The sequence below is a fragment of the Scyliorhinus torazame genome, chromosome 1 (assembly GCF_047496885.1).
Source record: "Scyliorhinus torazame isolate Kashiwa2021f chromosome 1, sScyTor2.1, whole genome shotgun sequence".
Lineage (NCBI taxonomy): Eukaryota > Metazoa > Chordata > Chondrichthyes > Carcharhiniformes > Scyliorhinidae > Scyliorhinus > Scyliorhinus torazame.
In genome coordinates this window covers 83,186,221-83,211,258 of record NC_092707.1, presented here as the reverse complement: position 1 = coordinate 83,211,258, position 25,038 = coordinate 83,186,221, and the positions used below count along the sequence as shown (strand labels likewise).

The following is a 25,038-nucleotide window of genomic DNA, read 5'->3' as shown; positions in this document are numbered from 1 at the left end:
TTGGTCTCCTTACCTGAGAAAGGACGTACTGGCACTGGAGGGTGTGCAGAGGAGATTCACTAGGTTAATCCCAGAGCTGAAGGGGTTGGATTCCGAGGAGAGGCTGAGTAGACTGGGACTGTACTCGTTGGAATTTAGAAGGATGAGGGGGGATCTTATAGAAACATATAAGATTATGAAGGGAATAGATAGGATAGATGCGGGCAGGTTGTTTCCACTGGCGGGTGAAAGCAGAACTAGGGGGCATAGCCTCAAAATAAGGGGAAGTAGATTTAGGACTGAGTTTAGGAGGAACTTCTTCACCCAAAGGGTTGTGAATCTATGGAACTCCTTGCCCAGTGAAGCAGTAGAGGCTCCTTCATTAAATGTTTTTAAGATAAAGATAGATAGTTTTTTGAAGAATAAAGGGATTAAGGGTTATGGTGTTCGGGCCGGAAAGTGGAGCTGAGTCCACAAAAGATCAGCCATGATCTCATTGAATGGTGGAGCAGGCTCGAGGGGCCAGATGGTCTATTCCTGCTCCTAGTTCTTATGTTCTTATGTTCTACTCTGCCCCCGGGGTCCTTAATTTGCACTATCTCTCTAGAGGCCGCCTGCCGTCTCAACTGGTGAACCAATAACCTGCTGGCCAAACGCTTTCCCCATCGATACCAATTCAAATTCCATCTGGAGCTTTCTCTGCTCCAACAACATCTCCCCCTTTGGCGTAGCCAAGTATTGCCGATCCACAGCCGGAATACCATCCACCAACCTCAATCTCCATCCTTCCTGCCTTATCTCTGTCTTAATCGAGATCAGCTCCCCCTAATCACCGGAGTGAGACCTTCTCACTCTTCTTAAACTCCACGTGCATTCCTATAGCAGCGGCTATTCTCTCACATGCCCCCTTATCAGCCAACAATGCCACATCCAACCTCCACGGGGGTCGCTGGGCACAACCCCTCTCCAAACACAAATCCACGTAGTGCAGAGAGGAGTCGGATATGACAGTCGCTGAGTATTCCAACCATACCACCACAGGGAGCAGTGCCTTACCCGCCATGAAAAAGTCATTGCGGGAGTAAACCCGGTGCACATGTGAGAAAAAGGAGAACTCCTCCCTCAGGTGTCTACATCTCCACGGAACCGCACCCCCCCATCTGCTCCATGATCCCGAGCAGCAACTTCACCACCCCTGATGTCTTAAAGGATTTGGGGCGGGACCCTGTCCAGTCTGGGATCAGGCACACAATTAAAGTCCCCACCCCATAATCAGAGAATCCAGATTTGGGACTGCTGCCAGCGCCCTCTTGATGAACTCTTCCCTATCTTCCCAATTCAGTGCATACACGTTCACCAAAACCACAGGAGCCTCCTCCAACCTCCCACCCGCCATCACGTATCTGCTCCCCGGATCCACCACTATGTAACCCACCGAAAAGGTCACCCTCTTATTGATACACACCTTGGTTCCCCTTGCCTTCGCATCAAAACTAGAGTGGAACACTTGTCCCACCCACTCTTTCCTCAACCTCATTTGATCCCTGATCCTCAGGTGAGACTCCTGTAAGGAAACCATATCCTCCTTCTATCTCTTTCAATGGGTGAATGCCTGAGACCTTTTAATCGGCCCATTCAATCCCCTCATGTTCCATGTGGCCAGTCTGGTCGGGGGGCCTCCTAGTCGTAAAGGAATCCCACAGGGCCCTGCCTCGCCCAGATTCCAGGCCCACCGCCGCCACCTCCCTCCACACCATAGTTCCACAAAGAGACCTTCACTGTCGGCAGCCCACCCCTCCCTCACAAACTGCCCCTCTTCCCCACTCCCCTGGACATCACACCTACTGCCCTTCTCCCCCCCCCCCCCCCCAAGACCACCTGCCTCACCAACTCCTCCCTCCTCCATCACAAATAAGGAAAACCCAACCACTCTAGACTCATCATCCCAACCAACAAAGAAAACAAACCCCCGCCCAATCCCCATTCCACTTCTGTTCACCAGCATCTCTGCTAGCAGAGTGACCCCCACCTGGGGAGAAGCGCAAGTTATATTTTCAAAAATTCCACACACAGACCCCCTACCCAAACCTGATTTTAATCTTGGACACCAAACTAATCCTGCCCAATACCCTTCCCCTCACATTCCAAACCATTGCTTTAAAACATCAAAAACCCAAACGCAGGGTAACAAATATTACAGAACTATACAAAATATAACTGGAAAATCCAGTGAAAACAACACAAAACACACATCCAAAACTTCCCCATACAGGTGAAACCCCCAAAACATTCAAATGTCCCCCAGTCCCTGCTTCTTAATAAATTTGATCGCCTCCTCCAGCGTGTCGAAATAATGGTCTCTGCCCCCATGTGTGACCCACAGGCAGGCGGGGTACACCATTCCAAACTTCACCTTGCACCTTGGTCTTATTAAACCTGGCCCTCCTTTTTGCCAGTTCTGCCCCCACTTTTTGGTAAACTCTAACGACGTGGCCTTCCTATCTGCACCCTCATGTTTCCTTTGCCCACTTCAGGATCTTTTCTTTAAGTACCTGTGCAGCCAGACTATGATCGCCCATGACGACTCCCCGGCTCTGGGCTTCTAAAAATGAAATGAAAATGAAAATCGCTTATTGTCACAAGTAGGCTCCAATGAAGTTACTGTGAAAAGCCCCTAGTCGCCACATTCCAGCGCCTGTTCGGGGAGGCTGGTACAGGAATTGAACCGTGCTGCTGGCCTGCCTTGGTCTTCTTTAAAAGCCAGCGATTTAGCCCAGTGTGCTAAACCAGCCCCTGTAGCTTCCTCAACAACCAATGGGCTCGGTCCACTTCAGTTGGGTGCACAAAAAACCCCTCTCCCACGAGTTGCCCGAACATCTTTACCACAAACTCTGTGGCCTTCATTCCTCCTGTGCCCTCAGACAGCCCAACGATCCCCAGGTTTTACCGTCGGTAGCGATTCTCCAGGTTGTTGGCCTTCATCATTGTCTGTCCCTCCACCACCATCATCACCTCTGCTTCCAAGGAGTCAGTCAGGTCCTCATGATGTGAGACCGTCTCCTCCACCTTCTGGATCGACGAATTCAGTGCCTCTTGCTGCTGCTTGTCCACCCTCTACGGGCCTGCCCGAATTGGTTCCGTCCCTTTTGCTAGATCGTCTGTGACCGCCTGCCTTTGTTTTCTAAATTCTGTCATCAGGAATTCCAGCAACTTCTCAGTCATCCACTGAGCAGGCAACGACACCACAGGTCCCTCCGCCATGTTTCCCCTGCACCATGCATGTCCTCTGAACCTGAAGAGAGCCCTTTACTCAACACACTCCTCGTTTGATAACTTTTAGACACACCGGAGAAGGAATCCTAATTCTGCCACTTATGTGCGACCTCTTACTTCATGGCTGCCACCAGAAGTCCACACTCCAGACACTTGAGCTTATCCTGAAATTTGACCCCCATATCCCAATCTGCCCCATGTCTCGTTCACCCATAATTCCTCAGCTCCATAATGTACTGGGTTTCGGTTTGGCAACAATTAAAAACAATGTTTTACATCCCTTCATGTTCTCACTACTTCCCATCCCTGTACCTTCCTCCAACCCAGCACTCTTTGCTACCTCTGTGTACCCCAATTCTAGACTCTGCATCCCCAATTTTAAATGCCGTACCATTGGTGGCCATGCCTTCAGCTCTCTGGGAGCTAGGTATTAAAATTCCCTTCCGAGACTTCCGGGTGCGGCGATGACCAGCTGAGTCGCACGTTTCAGCAGCTCCCTGTGAAACGGACTTTTGGGCTCTTGATAGGAGCCCCAACGGCAATTTTAACGGCTAAAAACACGGTGCGGTAAACCAAGAGGGTGTTCCCCCTGGACACGGATGGAAAAAGGAGAGGAAAGTGGCCGGATTGCAGCGGATCCTTTGGAACAACGGCAAGGAAGGCAAGCAAAAACCAAGATGGCGTCGGAAGGTGGCAGTTTCATATGGGGCCCTGAACAACAAGAGTTCTTGAAATGCTGCGTGGAGGAGATAAAAAAGGAAATGAAGAAAGAGTTGTTGGCCCCGATACTACAGGCGATCGAAGGGCTAAAGGAGGAACAAAAGACCCAGGAGCAGGAGCTTCGGGTCGTGAAGGCGAAAGCAGCCGAGAATGAGAACGATATACAGGGCCTGGTGGTGAAGTCGGAGATACAGGAGGCACACCAGAAACGATGTGTGGAGAGGTTGGAGGCACTGGAAAACAACGCAAGGAGGAACAACCTGAGGATTCTTGGCCTTCCTGAAGGTGTGGAGGGGGCGGACGTCGGGGCATATGTGAGCACGATGCTGCATTCGTTAATGGGAGCGGAGGCCCCGACGGGTCCGTTGGAGGTGGAGGGAGCATACCGAGTGATGGCGCGAGGACCGAGAGTAGGAGAAACTCCCAGAGCCATAGTGGTGAGATTCCTCCGTTTTAAGGATAGAGAAATGGTCCTTAGATGGGCGAAGAGAACTCGGTGCAGTAAATGGGAGAACGCGGTGATCCGCGTTTATCAAGACTGGAGTGCGGAGGTGGCGAGAAGGAGGGCGAGCTTTAATCGGGCCAAGGCGGTACTTCACAAAAGGAAGATAAAATTTGGAATGCTGCAACCGGCAAGACTGTGGGTCACATATCAAGGGAGGCACCACTACTTTGAGACGGCGGATGAAGTGTGGACTTTTATTGTAGAAGAAAAACTGGAATGAGTGGATTATGAAAAAGAACGTTTGGACAAAGTGGTGGGGCGAATGGGGGGGGGGGCGAAGAGGGGTTTTATGTTCTAATCCTGCGGTATGGTAACTTTTCTTTCTCCCACAGGTGGTGATGGGGGGAGGTGGGGAGGGAGAGGAGATGGGGCGGTGGCCATGGGAGGCGGGGCCGAGGGAGAGGCGCGGGCTTGGCTCCCGCGCTATGATAATTATGGCGGGAATAGAGAAGCAGGAAGGAGGGGGCGTCGCACGGTGCGAGCCGTGGTCACGGGGGGAAGCCGAGGTCAGCCAGAGTTTGCTGACTTCTGGGAGCAACATGGGGGGAGTAATTACGCTAGCGGGGGGTCTAGCGGGGGGGGGTGGGAGGGGGGAATTACTGGGTTGCTGCTGCTGGGGAAAGGGGGGAGTGGGTACGGGAGAGGATGGGCGGGGGGGGCACCGCCTGGGGGAGATACAGCTGCGTGGGAACTGGGTGAGAAGCTGGAAAAAGATGATGGCTAACCGGCAAGGGGGGGGGGGGGGGTGGGAAGCCCCCCAACTCGGCTGATCACGTGGAACGTGAGAGGGCTCAACGGGCCGATAAAGAGGGCACGGGTACTCGCACACCTTAAGAAACTTAAAGCAGATGTGGTTATGTTACAGGAAACGCACCTGAAACTGATAGACCAGATTAGGCTGCGTAAAGGATGGGTGGGGCAGGTGTTCCATTCGGGGCTGGATGCAAAAAACAGGGGGGTGGCTATATTAGTGGGGAAGCGGGTAATGTTCGAGGCAAAGACTATAGTGGTGGATAACGGGGGCAGATACGTGATGGTGAGTGGCAAATTACAGGGAGAGATGGTGGTTTTGGTAAACGTGTATGCCCCGAACTGGGATGATGCCAACTTTATGAGGCGAATGCTAGGACGCATCCCGGACCTAGAGACGGGAAAGCTGATAATGGGGGGAGACTTTAACACGGTGTTGGAACCAAGGCTGGATAGGTCGAAGTCCAGGACTGGTAGGAGGCCGGCAGCAGCCAAGGTGCTTAAGGATTTTATGGAGCAGATGGGAGGTGTGGACCCGTGGAGATTCAGTAGACCTAGGAGTAAGGAGTTCTCGTTTTTCTCCTATGTCCATAAAGTCTATTCGCGCATAGACTTTTTTGTGTTGGGTAGGGCATTGATCCCGAAGGTGAGGGGAACGGAATATACGGCTATAGCCATTTCGGATCATGCCCCACACTGGGTAGACTTGGAGATAGGGGAGGAAACAGGAGGGCGCCCACCCTGGAGAATCGACATGGGACTAATGGCGGATGAGGGGGTGTGCCTAAGGGTGAGGGGATGTATTGAAAAGTACTTGGAACTCAATGACAATGGGGAGGTTCAGGTGGGAGTGGTCTGGGAGGCGTTGAAGGCGGTGGTTAGGGGGGAGCTGATATCAATAAGGGCACATAAAGGGAAGCAGGAGAGTAAGGAACGGGAGCGGTTGCTGCAAGAACTTTTGAGGGTGGACAGACAATATGCGGAAGCACCGGAGGAGGGACTGTACAGGGAAAGGCAAAGGCTGCATGTGGAATTTGACTTGCTGACTACAGGCACTGCAGAGGCACAATGGAGGAAGGCGCAGGGTGTACAGTATGAATATGGGGAGAAGGCGAGCAGATTGCTGGCACACCAATTGAGGAAAAGGGGAGCAGCGAGGGAAATAGGGGGAGTGAGGGATGAGGAAGGAGAGATGGAGCGGGGGGCGGAGAGAGTGAATGAAGTGTTCAAGACATTTTATAAAAAATTGTATGAAGCTCAACCCCCGGATGGGAGGGAGAGAATGATGGATTTTTTGGATCGGCTGGAAATTCCCAAGGTGGAAGAGCAGGAAAGGGTGGGACTGGGAGCACAGATCACGGTAGAAGAAGTGGTGAAAGGAATTAGGAACATGCAGACGGGAAAGGCCCCGGGACCGGACGGATTCCCAGTTGAATTTTACAGAAAGTATTTGGACTTGCTCGCCCCGGTACTGACGAGGACCTTTAACGAGGCAAAGGAAAGGGGACAACTGCCCCCGACTATGTCTGAAGCAACGATATCGCTTCTCTTAAAGAAGGAAAAGGATCCGCTACAATGCGGGTCCTACAGACCAATTTCCCTCCTAAATGTGGATGCCAAGGTCCTGGCCAAGGTAATGGCAATGAGAATAGAGGAATGTGTCCCGGGGGTGGTTCACGAGGACCAAACTGGGTTTGTGAAGGGGAGACAGCTGAACACGAATATACGGAGGCTGTTAGGGGTAATGATGATGGCCCCACCAGAGGGTGAAACGGAGATAGTAGTGGCGATGGATGCCGAGAAAGCATTTGATAGAGTGGAATGGGATTATCTGTGGGAGGTGTTGAGGAGATTTGGTTTTGGAGAGGGGTATGTTAGATGGGTGCAGCTGTTGTATAGGGCCCCAGTGGCGAGTGTGGTCACGAATGGACGGGGATCGGCATATTTTCGGCTCCATAGAGGGACAAGGCAGGGATGTCCTCTGTCCCCATTACTGTTTGCACTGGCGATTGAGCCCCTGGCGATAGCGCTGAGGGGTTCCAAGAGATGGAGGGGAATACTTAGGGGAGGAGAAGAACACCGGGTATCTTTATATGCGGATGATCTGCTACTATATGTGGCGGATCCGGCGGAGGGGATGCCAGAAATAATGCGGATACTTGGGGAGTTTGGGGATTTTTCAGGGTATAAATTGAACATGGGGAAGAGTGAGCTGTTTGTGGTGCATCCAGGGGAGCAGAGTAGAGAAATAGAAGACCTACCGTTGAGGAAGGTAACAAGAGACTTTCGTTACCTGGGGATCCAGATAGCTAAGAATTGGGGCACATTGCACAGGCTAAATTTAACGCGGTTGGTGGAACAGATGGAGGAAGATTTCAAGAGATGGGATATGGTAGCACTGTCAATGGCAGGGAGGGTGCAGGCGGTTAAGATGGTGGTCCTCCCGAGATTCCTCTTTGTGTTTCAGTGCCTCCCGGTGGTGATCACGAAGGATTTTTTTAAAAGGATAGAAAAGAGCATCATGGGTTTTGTTTGGGCCGGGAAGACTCCGAGAGTGAGGAAGGGATTCTTACAGCGTAGTAGGGATAGGGGGGGGCTGGCATTACCGAGCCTAAGTGAGTATTATTGGGCCGCTAATATTTCAATGGTGAGTAAGTGGATGGGAGAGGAGGAGGGAGCGGCGTGGAAGAGATTAGAGAGGGCGTCCTGTAGGGGGACCAGCCTGCAGGCTATGGTGACAGCCCCATTGCCGTTCTCACCGAGGAACTACACCACGAGCCCGGTGGTGGTAGCTACACTGAAGATTTGGGGACAGTGGAGACGACATAGGGGAAAGACCGGAGCATTGGGGGGGTCCCCGATAAGAAACAACCATAGGTTTGCCCCGGGGGGAATGGATGGGGGATATGGAATGTGGCAGAGAGCAGGAATAACGCAACTGAAAGATCTATTTGTGGACGGGAAGTTCGCAAGTCTGGGAGCGCTGACCGAGAAATATGGGTTGCCCCAAGGGAATGCATTCAGGTACATGCAATTGAGGGCTTTTGCGAGGCAACAGGTGAGGGAATTCCCGCAGCTCCCGACACAAGAGGTGCAGGACAGAGTCATTTCAAAGAAATGGGTGGGGGATGGTAAGGTGTCGGATATATATAGGGAAATGAGGGACGAAGGGGAGACTATGGTGGACGAACTAAAAGGGAAATGGGAAGAAGAGCTAGGGGAGGAGATCGAGGAGGGGCTGTGGGCAGATGCCCTAAACAGGGTAAACTCGTCGTCCTCGTGCGCCAGGCTAAGCCTGATTCAGTTTAAGGTATTACACAGGGCACATATGACTGGAACACGGCTCAGTAAATTTTTTGGGGTGGAGGATAGGTGTGCGAGGTGCTCGAGAAGCCCAGCGAATCATACCCATATGTTTTGGTCATGCCCGGCACTACAGGGGTTTTGGGTGGGGGTGACAAAGGCGCTTTCAAAAGTAGTAGGAGTCCGGGTCGAACCAAGCTGGGGGTTGGCTATATTTGGGGTTGCACAAGAGCCGGGAGTGCAGGAGGTGAGAGAGGCCGATGTTTTGGCCTTTGCGTCCCTAGTAGCCCGGCGCAGGATATTGCTAATGTGGAAAGAAGCCAAGCCCCCGGGGGTGGAGACCTGGATAAATGATATGGCGGGGTTCATAAAGCTAGAGCGGATTAAGTTCGTCCTAAGGGGGTCGGCCCAAGGGTTCACTAGGCGTGGCAACCGTTCGTCGAATATCTTGCGGAAAGATAGATGGGGGAAAAAAGAAGGCAGCAGCAGCAGCCCAGGACTTGGGGGGGGGGAGGGATGGGGGTGGGGGGTGGGTGGGGGGGGGTATAGCCTGTGACAAGGCAGTTGCCAATTAGGGCTAGTTTTAATTTTTGTTATTTAATATTTATTTATTTGTTGTTTTTTGTTTATATAAAAAAGGTCATTATTATCTGTATTGTTATAATGTTGTGTAAAGGATGCACAATGTACTGTGTTGGTTGACCAAAAATTTTCAATAAAATATTTATTAAAAAAAAAAAAAAAAATTCCCTTCCGAAACCTCTCCTCAGCATCTCCCTTCCGCCCTCTCCTCGCTCCCAAGTTTTTGGCCACCTCTCCTAATATCTCATACGGCTCGGTTGTTTGCCGATGCGTGCGTGAAGCACCTTGGGACATTTTACTGTCTAAAAGGTGCAATATAACTGCAAGTTGTTGTTTCAAAGTTGACATTCCCATTAAAAAAAACATTTCTCTCCTGTTGCTGTATACATTCAGCAATCGGGGGAAGAGGCAGCTGCCATTTTCTGCTGCTGGAATAGTTCAACAGCCCCCATATTGGACAACAAAGAGTTTTCCAATGGATCGTCATAGTCACTAGGCAAGGTTTGGCAGCTGGGTTAGCAGGAACTGGTCTACTTGACTCCCCGCTAGCAGGAATTTAACTCGATGGGATTTTTAAAACGCTTTTAATTCATGGCTGGAGATGGGAAGATCACATTGTTTATCTATGCCACCAGCAATGCCAGTGTAATAACTCTCAGAGCCCATGGGGAGATAACCCCAATGATCTCCCCATGGGGCTTGTGGAATATGAGCTCCCCTGCTAATGGCTCACAGAACCAACCTCTTAAAAAGCAGGCCCGGATTGGGACCAGCATAATTGGTAGTCCCTGTCGAGACTTTTGTGCTGTATGCCGGGTTACAGCCTTTTTGTTTGCTTAGAATAGACCTCCATTTGAATTCACCTTCTCGGGTAGCCTGAGCTTTTATACTGGCGACGAGGATGGGATGATGGGACAGATCGGTAGATTTCCTACGCATTAAGAACCCTGGCTGACACAGAGCGCCGCTATGCTCAAATTGAAAAGGAAGGACTGGCTGTGATTTTTGCAGTCAAAGGGCATGATCTAATGAAAAAAACCCAGAGTTCATCTCGAACGACACTCTGTTATCTCTTCAGGCCTCAGCGGGGAACGCCCAGCTGAGGTCTTACTCAGTCGCATTTCCTGCACTGAGGAGCTCCGCTTGTTAGTGCATGAAGAGATCGAGGCGCCACTTTTAAATGGTGCCCCGATCTCTCGACCTCCCGACGTGATCCCCGGATCCCCCCCCCAACTCCCCTACTCACCTGTTGGGAGAGTCCTCGAAGCCCCCTCCTCTGCCCTGCACCTCACCGCATCCGGACAGGGCATTCCTGGGCTCGATCCCCGGCATGGGCAAAATGCCCTCTGGGAACCTTGGCATTGCTAGTTTGGCATGCAGGCCACACCCCTGCCAGCATGGCAGTGCCACCCTGCTGGGTGGCATCAGCAATGCCATGGTGCCCAGAGGCCAACTACCCCGGGTGGTTCCCCCAAGTGCCGTTCCGCCTGGTCCCCATTTGTGGTGACCAGGCTCACTTAACTATGCAAATCTGGATTGGATTGCGACGTCTCGCAAGATCTCGTTGGATCTCGCAGCCATCGGGAATCCCGGAAGAGGTCTCCTCATGGGATCTACCGGCCGCGTCCCAGCTCAATTCCGGCGGGACGCAGCTGGTAAATCGCGCCCGACAAGTTTCATCAATACGTCTATGGACGTTATTTTCCGATAATTACGGACGACAAGTCCTTACTCGGCCTTTTCAAAGATGATGGAATTATACCATCGGCAGCTTCGGACAGGTACCGGTGATGGGCATTGCTCTTGACAGCATACGTGTATACACTTGAGTACCATCCTGGCGCACAGATTGCACACGCAAATGCCGTCAGCCAACTCACATTGTCCCGTACCCGAACGAAGTTGAGTTGGCACTAACTTTCATGGACGCATTACCTGTCGCGGACTCACAAATCCGTCCATGGACCCAAAAGGATCCCACGCTGCCAAAACTGCACCATGTCGTTTTACATGGGAAACTGTAACGGAAACCTCTGGAAGAGAAGTGAGCCTTCGCAACAAGCAGCAGGAGCTCAGCCTAGAGGATGGCATCCTCCTGTAGGGAGCCAACATGGTTGTCCTGAGGCAAGGCCGGAAAGCCATTCTGCCGGACTTGTGGACATCCGGGGGTTTCCAAAATGAAATGCTCACCAGGTGCTACGTGTGGTGGCCAGGGCTCAGTGACGACATTGAGCAGCTGGTACAGCAGCGTGCTGCTTGCCAAGGACATCAGAAACTCCCTCCATCAGCCTTGCTCCACCCTTGGGAGTAGACGGGGCATCTTTTGGTGCATTTGCATGCTGGCTTATCTGGACCCTTCCTGAGGTCAACTGATCGATGCCCACTCAAAGTGGATGCCTTCCCCCACTTCTCAAGTTACCACCGAGAAGCTACGCCAATCTTTCAGCACCCACGGTATTCCGGTGGTGCTGGTCATTGATAACGGTACCCCTTTCACAAGTGAAGAATTTCAGTGGTTTAGGCAAACTAATGGGGTGAAGCATATTCAAACCACTCAATGTCACCCTTCTTTCAATGGTCTGGCTGAGTGGACAGGGCAAACCTATAAGTGGGGCGCAACAAAAAAAAGATGGGGTCAGTTGAAACAAAACAGGCACGTTTTTTATTTGCTTATCGAACGAAGCCGACCAGGGTAGCGCCGGTGGACCTACTGATGGGACCACCTTGGGAAGGTGGAAAGGAAACAATACCTTCGGAAGAGGTACCATGACCACTGGACGCAGGACAGAGGATTCAAACCCGGGGACGCAGCCTACAACTGGAATTTGGGGACGCCGCCTGGTGGATACCAGGAACCATAGTGGAAAAAACAGGGGCCAATCTCCTATATGGTCAAAACCAGAGAAACGACTGTACGTAAGTATGTCAAGTGCAAGGAGCCCGCTGCAGAGGTAGCCCCACCAGATGTGTCAGCCCCTCATAACCGCCCCCCCCCCCCCAAATCCTCAATACTTTCAGAGGACAGCATGGTCAGAGATGGACTTCCGACAGGACTCCTCCAATGCCCGAGTGAAAACGACGCTCCCTGACATGTTACGCCCATCCCCACAGCTGTCAGAAGTACAACCACTGGAAAGCGGCATAAGAGACCCCCTCTGCATCCAGCGACAGAGGGACCATCGGATTTTGGTGTGGGGTTGGGATGTAATAACTTTCACGATGCCCATGGGAATGACCCAATTGCTCTCCCTGTGGGCTTTGTGGAATACGAGCTTTCCTGCTAATGGGAGGAGGCCCATCAGACATTTTAAAAAGCTGGCCAGCCCAAATTGGGACTGGCACGATTGGTAATCCTTGTCGGGACCTTTATGCCGCATTGCAGCCTTTGCCCTTTTACCTCAAATAACATAGAAAATACAGCACAGAACAGGCCCTTCGGCCCACGATGTTGTGCCGAATCTTTGTCCTAGATTAATCATAGATTATCATTGAATTTACAGTGCAGAAGGAGGCCATTCGACCCCCCTTTGAGTCTGCACAGGCTCCTGGAAAGAGCACCCTACCCAAACTCAACACCTCCACCGAACACCAAGGGCAATTTTGGACATTAAGGGCAATTTATCATTGGCCAATTCACCTAACCTGCACATCTTTGGACTGTGGGAGGAAACTGGAGCACCCGGAGGAAACCCATGCAGACACCGGGAGGACGTGCAGACTCCGCACAGACAGTGACCCAAGCCGGAATCGAACCTGGGACCCTGGAGCTGTGAAGCAATTGTGCTATCCACAATGCTACCATGCTGCCCTTAAGAACAAATAAATTTACACTATATCATTTTACCGTAATCCATGTACCTATCCAATAGCTGCTTGAAGGTCCCTAATGTTTCCGACTCAACTACTTCCACAGGCAGTGCATTCCATGCCCCCACTACTCTCTGGGTAAAGAACCTACCTCTGATATCCCTCCTATATCTTCCACCTTTCACCTTAAATTTATGTCCCCTTGTAATGGTTTGTTCCACCCGGGGAAAAAATCTCTGACTGTCTACTCTATCTATTCCCCTGATCATCTTATAAACCTCTATCAAGTCGCCCCTCATCCTTCTCCGTTCTAATGAGAAAAGGCCTAGCACCCTCAACCTTTCCTCGTAAGACCTACTCTCCATTCCAGGCAACATCCTGGTAAATCTTCTTTGCACCTTTTCCAAAGATTCCACATCCTTCCTAAAATGAGGCGACCAGAACTGTACACAGTACTCCAAATGTGGCCTTACCAAAGTTTTGTACAGCTGCATCATCACCTCACGGCTCTTAAATTCAATCCCTCTGTTAATGAACGCGAGCATACCATAGGCCTTCTTCTCAGCTCTATCCACTTGAGTGGCAACTTTCAAAGATGTATGAACATAGACCCCAAGATCTCTCTGCTCCTCCACATTGCCAAGAACTCTACCGTTAACCCTGTATTCCGCATTCATATTTGTCCTTCCAAAATGGACAACCTCACACTTTTCAGGGTTAAACTCCATCTGCCACTTCTCAGCCCAGCTCTGCATCCTATCTATGTCCCTTTGCAGCCGACAACAGCCCTCCTCACTATCCACAACTCCACCAATCTTCGTATCGTCTGCAAATTTACTGACCCACCCTTCAACTCCCTCATCCAAGTCATTAATGAAAATCACAAACAGCAGAGGACCCAGAACTGATCCCTGCGGTACGCCACTGGTAACTGGGATCCAGGCTGAATATTTACCATCCACCACCACTCTCTGACTTCTATCGGTTAGCCAGTTCGTTATCCAACTGGCCAAATTTCCCACCATCCCATGCCTCCTTACTTTCTGCATAAGCCTACCATGGGGAACCTTATCAAATGCCTTACTAAAATCCATGTACACTACATCCACTGCTTTACCTTCATCCACATGCTTGGTCACCTCCTCAAAGAATTCAATAAGACTTGTAAGGCAAGACCTACCCCTCACAAATCCGTGCTGACTATCCCTAATCAAGCAGTGTCTTTCCAGATGCTCAGAAATCCTATCCTTCAGTACCCTTTCCATTACTTTGCCTACCACCGAAGTAAGGCTAACTGGCCTGTAATTCCCAAATAAATCTGCATTTGAATTCACCTTCTCAGGTCTCCTGAGTTTTTATAGCCAATTAAGGCATAAATTCCCCAGTTAGCCTCGGAGACAATTCTGGGAAGATATTCGGGATACTTGAGGGGATGGAGAAAAATCCTTGATAAGCTGAGGCAGAAGATGCAGGGTTATAAAATGAGTTTAGGATGCATATCTGGAACTGTTTCTTTCATCAACAGGATTAACTTGGATTAATTTAAGATGCCAATTTTTAAAATTGAATTTAACAGGACAGTGTAAAAGGAAAATGATAAGATTAGCACTCTGGAAGAAGGGGGTCAAATAAGCTTCAGAGCCCTCATCTTCTAAACTTAACCTTTCAAACTCTGAATGGGGTTAAAGATTGATTTTGAGAAGAAAGAACATCTGCTTTAATGAGAAACTTTTAGTTAAGTTTGTTACATACTGAAGGAGCAGGGGCCACCACCATTGGCAGCTGTAACTTAAGCCAAAATATTTTCTGTGACTCATACAGAGTTTTGGCTGTAGCTCAGTGGCTTCACATTTTGTTTACTTTCTTCAGATCCATGACTAACTCTCCTACCCTGTTTTCCATTGAGCAATTCTTTGAAACAAAAAACAAGTTCCATTGCCGCCTTTTATATAAACAAACCCAGGTTGTCACGGAGACTGCATCAACACCAGTATTCAGTGCAACATCGAGGTGGTAGGAGGAGCAGCGTACAGTGGACAATGAGAAATGAAGCAAAAGAATCTCATTAGTATGAATGGAAAGTTGGTGGTCAATGGAAGTACAGACCCAGTTTTGCAAGGTCACACTTTTTGTGCTGTTCTGATTCTATTTTCAGAACATTTCCAGAATATTTCCGAAACTTCTCTTTTTTTTTTGTTCTGAACAACGTTTGTATTTAGATTATCATCTCACCCACGACCACCTCCTCTGCCTTAGTGCGTTGAAACGCCCTCAGGCGATTCTTGAGCACCTCCTGGTGGCTAGCTGAGTGCTGTTGAGGCCTGGAGCATGTCATCTAGCCACCTTTCCTTGTCCAGAAATGGGGCAGTAATTTGATACGAGAGGATGAAGACCCCAAAGAAAAGAAGGCGGCTTCAAACCAGGAGGGCAAGAACTGTTTTGAAAATTAGACTTTGCAGGGAATGGTGTTTATAGACATGTAGAGCTCAGTGGAATTAGTAAATGTAAAATTTCAGCATCTGCGCTCATAAAGTATTAATGAACTAAGGTTTGTAAATTTAAGCTGACTTTCAGATAGCCGGGTACAGTAATAATCAGAAGTCCAACATGAATGTCGGTTAGTTGCCCCTGTTGGGGTAAGCGCTGATTTGAATCTGGTACAGTGGAGTTGATACAAGGATTTCGGCGGCGTGAGAGCAGCTGGTTAGTCAGTTTCAGCGGGAGCATTGCGGAAGGAGGTTGCTGGGAGGTAAGTCAACCTTTAAAAGCACTTCTCTTTGCAGGGGCAGGCCAGTCGATTTCGGCGGGAGTGGAGCTGGCTGGTTAGTCAGTTCCAGCGGGAGCATTGCGGAAGGAGGTTGCTGGGAGGTAAGTCAACCTTTAAAAGCACTTCTCTTTGCAGGGGCAGGCCAGTCGATTTCGGCGGGAGTGGAGCTGGCTGGTTAGTCAATTTCAGCAGGAGCTGAGAATTTTTCTTTTTTTTTAAATTAGTTTTTTAGGCGGGAACAGGAAGTCGACCCGCGGACGTCTGGGAAGACCCTCACCAATAAATTCTGGTGGAGAGGAAACCCGAGACACTACACGTGTAGTGTCTCCCACCCGCCCTCCTCCTCTAACCTAATAATAAAACCCTTTGGTCTGAGGTAAGTACCATATTTTATTATATTATTATTATTTTTTATAAAAATTTAATTTAGTTGTTAGCCAGATCTTGGTAGAAAGTTAGAGGAATGGCAGGGAAGGGAGTGCAATGTTCCTTCTGCAGGATGTTTGAGGTGAGGGATGCAGTTAGTGTCCCTGCTGATTTTACCTGCAGGAAGTGCTGCCATCTCCAGCTCCTCCAAGACCGAGTTAGGGAACTGGAGCTGGAGTTGGAAGAACTTCGGATCATTCGGGAGGCAGAAGGGGTCATAGATAGCAGCTTCAGGGAATTAGTTACACCAAAGATTGGAGATAGGTGGGTAACTGTAAGAGGGACTGGGAAAAAACAGTCAGTGCAGGGATCCCCTGCGGTCGTTCCCCTGAGAAACAAGTATACCGCTTTGGATACTTGTGGGGGGGACGACTTACCAGGGGTAAGCCATGGGGTACGGGCCTCTGGCACGGAGTCTGTCCCTGTTGCTCAGAAGGGAAGGGGGGAGAGGAGCAGAGCATTAGTAATTGGGGACTCTATAGTCAGGGGCACAGATAGGAGATTTTGTGGGAGCGTGAGAGACTCACGTTTGGTATGTTGCCTCCCAGGTGCAAGGGTACGTGATGTCTCGGATCGTGTTTTCCAGGTCCTTCGGGGGGAGGGGGAGCAGCCCCAAGTCGTGGTCCACATTGGCACCAACGACATAGGTAGGAAAGGGGACAAGGATGTCAGGCAGGCTTTCAGGGAGCTAGGATGGAAGCTCAGAACTAGAACAAACAGAGTGGTTATCTCTGGGTTGTTGCCCGTGCCACGTGATAGTGAGATGAGGAATAGGGAGAGAGAGCATTTAAACACGTGGCTACAGGGATGGTGCAGGCGGGAGGGTTTCAGATTTTTGGATAACTGGGGCTCTTTCTGGGGAAGGTGGGACCTCTACAGACAGGATGGTCTACATCTGAACCTGAGGGGCACAAATATCCTGGGGGGGAGATTTGTTAGTGCTCTTTGGGGGGGTTTAAACTAATGCAGCAGGGGCATGGGAACCTGGGTTGTAGTTTTAGGGTAAGGGAGAATGAGAGTATAGAGGTCAGGAGCACAGATTTCACGTCGCAGGAGGGGGCCAGCGTTCAGGTAGGTGGTTTGAAGTGTGTCTACTTCAATGCCAGGAGTATACGAAACAAGGTAGGGGAACTGGCAGCGTGGGTTGGTACCTGGGACTTCGATGTTGTGGCCATTTCGGAGACATGGATAGAGCAGGGACAGGAATGGATGTTGCAGGTTCCGGGGTTTAGGTGTTTTAGTAAGCTCAGAGAAGGAGGCAAAAGAGGGGGAGGTGTGGCGCTGCTAGTCAAGAGCAGTATTACGGTGACGGAGAGGATGCTAGATGGGGACTCTTCTTCCGAGGTAGTATTGGCTGAAGTTAGAAACAGGAAAGGAGAGGTCACCCTGTTGGGAGTTTTTTATAGGCCTCCTAATAGTTCTAGGGATGTAGAGGAAAGGATGGCGAAGATGATTCTGGATATGAGCGAAAGTAACAGGGTAGTTATTATGGGAGACTTTAACTTTCCAAATATTGACCTGAAAATATATAGTTCGAGTACAATAGATGGGTCGTTTTTTGTACAGTGTGTGCAGGAGGGTTTCCTGAAACAATATGTTGACAGGCCAACAAGAGGCGAGGCCACGTTGGATTTGGTTTTGGGTAATGAACCAGGCCAGGTGTTGGATTTGGAGGTAGGAGAGCACTTTGGGGACAGTGACCACAATTCAGTGATGTTTACGTTAATGATGGAAAGGGATAAGTATACACCGCAGGGCAAGAGTTATAGCTGGGGGAAGGGCAATTATGATGCCATTAGACGTGACTTGGGGGGGATAAGGTGGAGAAGTAGGCTGCAGGTGTTGGGCACACTGGATAAGTGGGGCTTGTTCAAGGATCAGCTACTGTGTGTTCTTGATAAGTATGTCCCGGTCAGACAGGGAGGAAGGCGTCGAGCGAGGGAACCGTGGTTTACCAAGGAAGTGGAATCTCTTGTTAAGAGGAAGAAGAAGGCCTATGTGAAGATGAAGTGTGAAGTTTCGGTTGGGGCGATGGATAGTTACAAGGTAGCGAGGAAGGATCTAAAGAGAGAGCTAAGACGAGCAAGGAGGGGACATGAGAAGTATTTGGCAGGAAGGATCAAGGAAAACCCAAAAGCTTTCTATAGGTATGTCAGGAATAAGCGAATGACTAGGGAAAGAGTAGGACCAGTCAAGGACAGGGATGGGAAATTGTGTGTGGAGTCTGAAGAGATAGGCGAGATACTAAATGAATATTTTTCGTCAGTATTCACTCAGGAAAAAGATAATGTTGTGGAGGAGAATGCTGAGCCCCAGGCTAATAGAATAGATGGCATTGAGGTACGTAGGGAAGAGGTGTTGGCAATTCTGGACAGGCTGAAAATAGATAAGTCCCCGGGACCTGATGGGATTTATCCTAGGATTCTATGGGAGGCCAGGGAAGAGATTGCTGGACCTTTGGCTTTGATTTTTATGTCATCATTGGCTACAGGAATAGTGCCAGAGGACTGGAGGACAGCAAATGTGGTCCCTTTGTTCAAAAAGGGGAGCAGAGACAACCCCGGCAACTATAGACCGGTGAGCCTCACGTCTGTAGTGGGTAAAGTCTTGGAGGGGATTATAAGGGACAAGATTTATAATCATCTAGATAGGAATAATATGATCAGGGATAGTCAGCATGGCTTTGTGAAGGGTAGGTCATGCCTCACAAACCTTATTGAGTTCTTTGAGAAGGTGACTGAACAGGTAGACGAGGGTAGAGCAGTTGATGTGGTGTATATGGATTTCAGCAAAGCGTTTGATAAGGTTCCCCACGGTAGGCTATTGCAAAAAATACGGAGGCTGGGGATTGAGGGTGATTTAGAGATGTGGATCAGAAATTGGCTAGCTGAAAGAAGACAGAGGGTGGTGGTTGATGGGAAATGTTCAGAATGGAGTACAGTCACAAGTGGAGTACCACAAGGATCTGTTCTGGGGCCGTTGCTGTTTGTCATTTTTATCAATGACCTAGAGGAAGGCGCAGAAGGGTGGGTGAGTAAATTTGCAGACGATACTAAAGTCGGTGGTGTTGTCGATAGTGTGGAAGGATGTAGCAGGTTACAGAGGGATATAGATAAGCTGCAGAGCTGGGCTGAGAGGTGGCAAATGGAGTTTAATGTAGAGAAGTGTGAGGTGATTCACTTTGGAAGGAATAACAGGAATGCGGAATATTTGGCTAATGGTAAAGTTCTTGAAAGTGTGGATGAGCAGAGGGATCTAGGTGTCCATGTACATAGATCCCTGAAAGTTGCCACCCAGGTTGATAGGGTTGTGAAGAAGGCCTATGGAGTGTTGGCCTTTATTGGTAGAGGGATTGAGTTCCGGAGTCGGGAGGTCATGTTGCAGCTGTACAGAACTCTGGTACGGCCGCATTTGGAGTATTGCGTACAGTTCTGGTCACCGCATTATAGGAAGGACGTGGAGGCTTTGGAGCGGGTGCAGAGGAGATTTACCAGGATGTTGCTTGGTATGGAGGGAAAATCTTATGAGGAAAGGCTGACGGACTTGAGGCTGTTTTCGTTGGAGAGAAGAAGGTTAAGAGGAGACTTAATAGAGGCATACAAAATGATCAGGGGGTTGGATAGGGTGGACAGTGAGAGCCTTCTCCCGCGGATGGATATGGCTGGCACGAGGGGACATAACTTTAAACTGAGGGGTAATAGATATAGGACAGAGGTCAGAGGTAGGTTCTTTACGCAAAGAGTAGTGAGGCCGTGGAATGCCCTACCTGCCACAGTAGTGAACTCGCCAACATTGAGGGCATTTAAAAGTTTATTGGATAAACATATGGATGATAATGGCATAGTGTAGGTTAGATGGCTTTTGTTTCGGTGCAACATCGTGGGCCGAAGGGCCTGTACTGCGCTGTATTGTTCTATGTTCTATGTTCTATGATGGTATAGTGGTATTGTCACTGGACTAATAATGCTTTGGGCACCTGAGTCCCACCACAATTTTTTTAAAGTACTTTATTCAACAAATTTTCACCATTTTCACCACAAAAACAACCCCAACAATACAAAAACAATCCCAACCAAACACAGATCTCCCCCCGCCACCCCCCCCCCCCCCCCTCCCCCCTCAACAATCATCGGTAACCAACTCCCAAAAGTGCATGATGAACAGGCCCCAACAATTGTAGAACCTCCTCCTTCACCCCCCTCGGCTCGAACTTCACCTTATCCAGGGTCAGAAACTCCAGCAGGTCCCGCCGCCACGCCGAGGCGCAGGGTGGAGAAGCTGACCTCCACCCCAACAAGACCCGCCTAGGACCGATCAGCGAGGTGAAGGCTAAGACATCCGCCCCCGCATCCGCCTGCAACTATGGCCGGTCCAACACCCCGAATATGGCTTCTAGGGGATGGGCTCCATGTCCACATATAAGGCCCCTGCGATTGTGCTGAATATGGTCCTCCAAAACCTTTCCAGCTTCGGGCAGGACCAAAACATATGAACATGTTCGCGGGCCCCCTCCCACATTGCTCACAGACACCTCGCACCCCCTCGAACAGCCGGCTCATCCTTGATTTTTGAGGTGAGTCCTGTACACTATCTTAGCCCAACCTCGCACACAAAGTCGAGGCATTCACCCTCCGCAGCACCTCACACCACAGCCTCTCTTCCAGCACCCTCTCCCCCAGCTCCTCCTCCCACTTTGTCTTAATCCCCTCCATGGACTCATACCCCATCCCTATACTCCACCAGGATCCTCCCGTAGATCGCCAAAACAACTCCCTTCTCCAACCCCCTGCTAACAGCACCGCCTCCAGCAACGGGGAGGAGGCCAGCCCTATCGGGACGGTCGGGAAACCTTTCTTGCAATGTCCCGTACCTGCATGTACCTAAACCCTTTTCCCTGTGCCAACCCATACTTCTCCCCCAGCTCCTCTAGGCTTGAAAATCGCCCCCCAAAGGAACTAATCCTTCATTTCCTTAATTCCCCTCTCGTCCCATTCTTGAAACCTCGCATCCATCCTCCCTGGCTTGTACCCATGATTCCCCCTGATTGGCACCCCCCCCCCCCCCCTGACCCAGCCCCCAGCTTAAAGTGCTGCCGAAACTGCCTCCAAATCTTCAATATGGCCACCACCACCGGACTCACCGGATACTTTCCTGAGGCTATTGGGAGTGTCGCCGTTGCCAGCGCCCGCAACCTCGTAGAAGAGCCCGCCTCCATCTTTACCCACAGAGCCCTTGCTCCAGCCTAGCACCATCTCCACATTCACCTCCCAATAATAGTGCAGCAAGTTTGGGAGGCTTAACCCCCTCCCCTCCGCCTGCTGCCCCCTCTGAAATACCACCCTCCTAACCCTGGCCACCTTCCCCCACAAATGAACAAGATCAGCCTGTCCACCCCACTGAAGAAGGACTTGAATAAAAAGACCGGCAGACATTGGAACAAAAACAGGAATCGCCTGTTCATTTTAACTGCCTGCACCCGGCCCGCCAACGACAGAAGGAGATTGTCCCACCTCGACAGATCGGCCTTCTCCCTCCCCACCAAGCTAGTGAAGTTAAACTTCTGAAGCCCTGCCCAATCCCAGGCCACCTGCACCCCTAAATAACTGAAGTGGGTTGCTGCCAAGGGGCCCAATTCCAAATCTCTCCAGTACCAGCATCAATAACCCCACTCTACTCGATCAAATGCCTTCTCTGCGTCCAGTGCCACCACCACCTCTATCTCCTTTCCCTCCGCCGGAGACAGGATCACATTCAACAATCTCATATTCGAGAACAGCTGCCTTCCCTTCACAAACCCCGTCTGATCCTCCCCAATCACCTTCGGGAGATACCCTTCCAACCTTGATGCCAACACCTTTGCCAGTATCTTGGCATCTACATTCAGCAGAGATATGTGGCTATACGACCCACATTCCACCGGTCCCTTGTCCTTCTTTAGTAGCAATGATATGGAAGCCTACTCCATTGTTTGCGGCAAGACATCCCCACCATCAACGGCAGCAGCGTGTCCTTAAATTTCTTATAAAATTCAGCTGGGAACCCATCGGGCCTGCCGCTGTCCCTGCCTGCATCCTCTCAATCGTGTCCTTCATCTCCTGCTCACCCACTGACCCCTCCAACCCTGCTCTCCCTCCTTTCCCAACCTCCAACTCCCTCATCCCTTGCTCCTCCTCCAGTGGCTCAGACCTATACAGGTCCCTACAGAACTCCTCAAATACTTTATTAATTTGCTCCAAGGCACCACCAGCTTCCCCGTCCTATTCCATACCCTGACAATCTCCCTCGCCGCTGCCTCCCTCCGGAGCTGACCGGCCAGCATACGTTCTGCCTTCTCCCCGTGCTCATAGACTGCCCCCCCCTCGCCCTTGTCAACTGGCGCACCATTTTCCCCATGGACAATAGGTCGAACCTCGCCTGCAACTCCTTCCTCTTTGCCAGGAGCCCCGGGTCTGGTTCCTTCACATACCTCCCATCCACCTCCAAAATCTCCTCTATCAGTTTTGGAGTTCCTCCCTCTCCTCGTTCTCCACGTTAGCCTTGAACAAGATCACTTCCCCCCTCAATACTGCCTTCAGAGCTTCCCAAACCACCCACTGTCAACCTCTCCCGTGCAATTAAATCCCACATACTCCTCGATCACCTTCCCCATCTGATCACAAAACCTCTGGTCCGCTAACAACCCCACATCCATTCTCCACCCCTTCTCCAAAACCGCATCCAACCAATGTGGATTATGATCCAAAATCACAATTGCTGAGTACTTTGACCTCCTACCCCCAGCCAATAGTGCCCTCACCATCATGAAAATGTATATCCTCGAGTACACTTTGTGTATCAGGGAGGAAAACGAATATTCCCGTTCCCTCGGGTGTAAGAACATCCACAGGCCTACGCTCCCATCTCCATCATGAGCCCAGCCAATATGTTTGCCATGCCACCCCCTCCAGACTGGGCCAGCAAGCACGGCTGGGACCTGTCTACCTTCGGTTCCAACACCATGTTCCAATCCCCCCGTATGAATCAGCTCATGGGTATCTAGCCCGCGATGGCACCCAGCACCCTCTTCACAAACTCCGCATCATCTCAGTTGGGGCCATGTTCACTCGCAAGTGCCACCAACCTCCAACCTCCCCTCTAGTGCCCCTGTGACTATCACATACCAGCCCCCCTGATCCGCCACCACCTTCTCCATCAGAAACCTCAGCCTCTTGCCCCCCAATAATGCTACCCCTGAGCCCTGCTATCAAATCCCAAGTGACTCACCCAACCCTTCCTAAGCCTCACCTGATCCTTCAGCCTCAGTTTGGTCTCCCGCAGCATCATTCTTCAAATGTGTAAAAACTCTTGATCTCTTCACCGGTCCCCCTAACCCCCTCACGTTCCACATCACTATTCTGACCAGGGATCTCTCACTTCCCCCGCCCCTCCTATCTGCCATCATCATATGCCCCGGACCTGCCCGTCAGGCCTGACCCGCCCATTCTTTTGTTCCCGTTGAACTCCTCCGTCCCAGAATCCCTCCCATCCACTTCCTCTTGCAATCACCTCTCCCAGTATTGAACCCCTCCCCCACCTTTCACACCTCCCACACCCATCAAAACCTATTCAACCAGGTTCCAATAACTGCGGCCCCTACCCCCACCACACTCCCGTTCACTAGCCAACCTTCGCTTACTAGTGCAAGCCCTGCCCAGACCCCCCCTCCTCTCAATGCCCTGCCCCATAACCCTTCCCCAGAAAAACAAACAAAACCAGTGCAATACTGCGCCCCAGAATACCTCCATAACCCCCAAGCCAAATATACTTGTCACCAACTCTAAACAAAGGTAAACTACCCTCTCCCGTTCAACCAACCCAAAAACCCAGCTGTTCCCCCACCCCAACAAATACAAAACAAGAAACAACCAAAAAGAGAGATAAAGGCTAAGCACAGTTTCCACCCCTCAGTCCAAGTCCCAATCTCGGTCCCATCTCTCATTGCAGTCCCAGTCCTTCAGCCTTCACAAACGCCTCTGCCGCCTCCACCATCTCGAAGTACAAATCTCTCAAATTATAGGTCATCCTCAGCTTCACTGGGTAGACGACATCAAGCCTCACGCCATTGCTATACAGCACCGCCTTCACCTGTCCGAAGGCCACCCACCTTCTCGCCAGTTCCACCGTCCAATCTTGATATTTTTAAATACCTCCGCCATCTTTATTCCTGCCGGACTCGCCCGCTTACTCGACAGCGGACTTTCACTCGCCCCCTTCTTACCAGCGCCCTTCTTCTGGGCCTTCGACATCTCCCACCTTCCTTCTACCTTCCCACACCAGCTCATTTAAAAACTGCCCAGAACCGGGCATTAAAGTCCAAAAACCAGAGCCTCGAGCAGGAGCCACCCAACGTGCGAGCTCCACCGACCAACATGCCGTCACCGGAAGTCCCTTATGGTGAAACTTAGATTTAGTAAAAATCTGGACGTCTGATGATGACCATGAAACTATCGTCGATTGTTGTGAAAACCCATCTGATTCCTTTAAGGGAGGAAATCGATCATCCTTCCCTGGTATGGCCTACATGTGACTCCAGATCCACAGCAATATGCTTGACTCTTAAATTTCCCAGGCCTAGGAAGCCACTCAGTTCAAGGGAAATTAGGAATAGGCAATAAATGCTGGCCCAGCCAGTGAATAAAAATTGAAAAAGAATCATATTGGGCGGCACGGTGGCACAGTGGTTAGCACTGCTGCCTCACCGCGCTGAGGACCCGGGTTCCATTCTGGCCTTGGATTACTGTCTGTGTGGAGTTTGCACATTCTCCCCGTGTCTGTGTGGGTTTCACCCCACAACCCAAAGTTGTGCAGGGTAGTTGAATTGGCCATGCTGAATTACCCCTTGATTGGAAAAAAATAATTGGGTACCCTAAATTTTTTTTTTTTTTTA

General features: G+C 50.4%; 1 protein-coding gene across 3 annotated transcripts in view; it reads left to right on the top strand.

Annotated features, from left to right (window-relative positions):
* Positions 1–25,038, top strand: part of LOC140409102 (synergin gamma-like) — an 87,594-nt gene that overhangs the window by 40,317 nt on the left and 22,239 nt on the right. Inside the window, exon 1 of one of the 3 annotated variants that reach the window (XM_072497226.1) lies at positions 14,941–15,038. The exons of the other annotated variants lie outside the window; for them this stretch is intronic. Within the exon in view, the coding sequence (XP_072353327.1) occupies positions 14,966–15,038 (73 nt within the window). The 5' untranslated portion in view covers positions 14,941–14,965. Of the gene's footprint in view, positions 1–14,940; positions 15,039–25,038 lie in introns of those variants that run through there. 3 annotated transcript variants of the gene reach the window in all.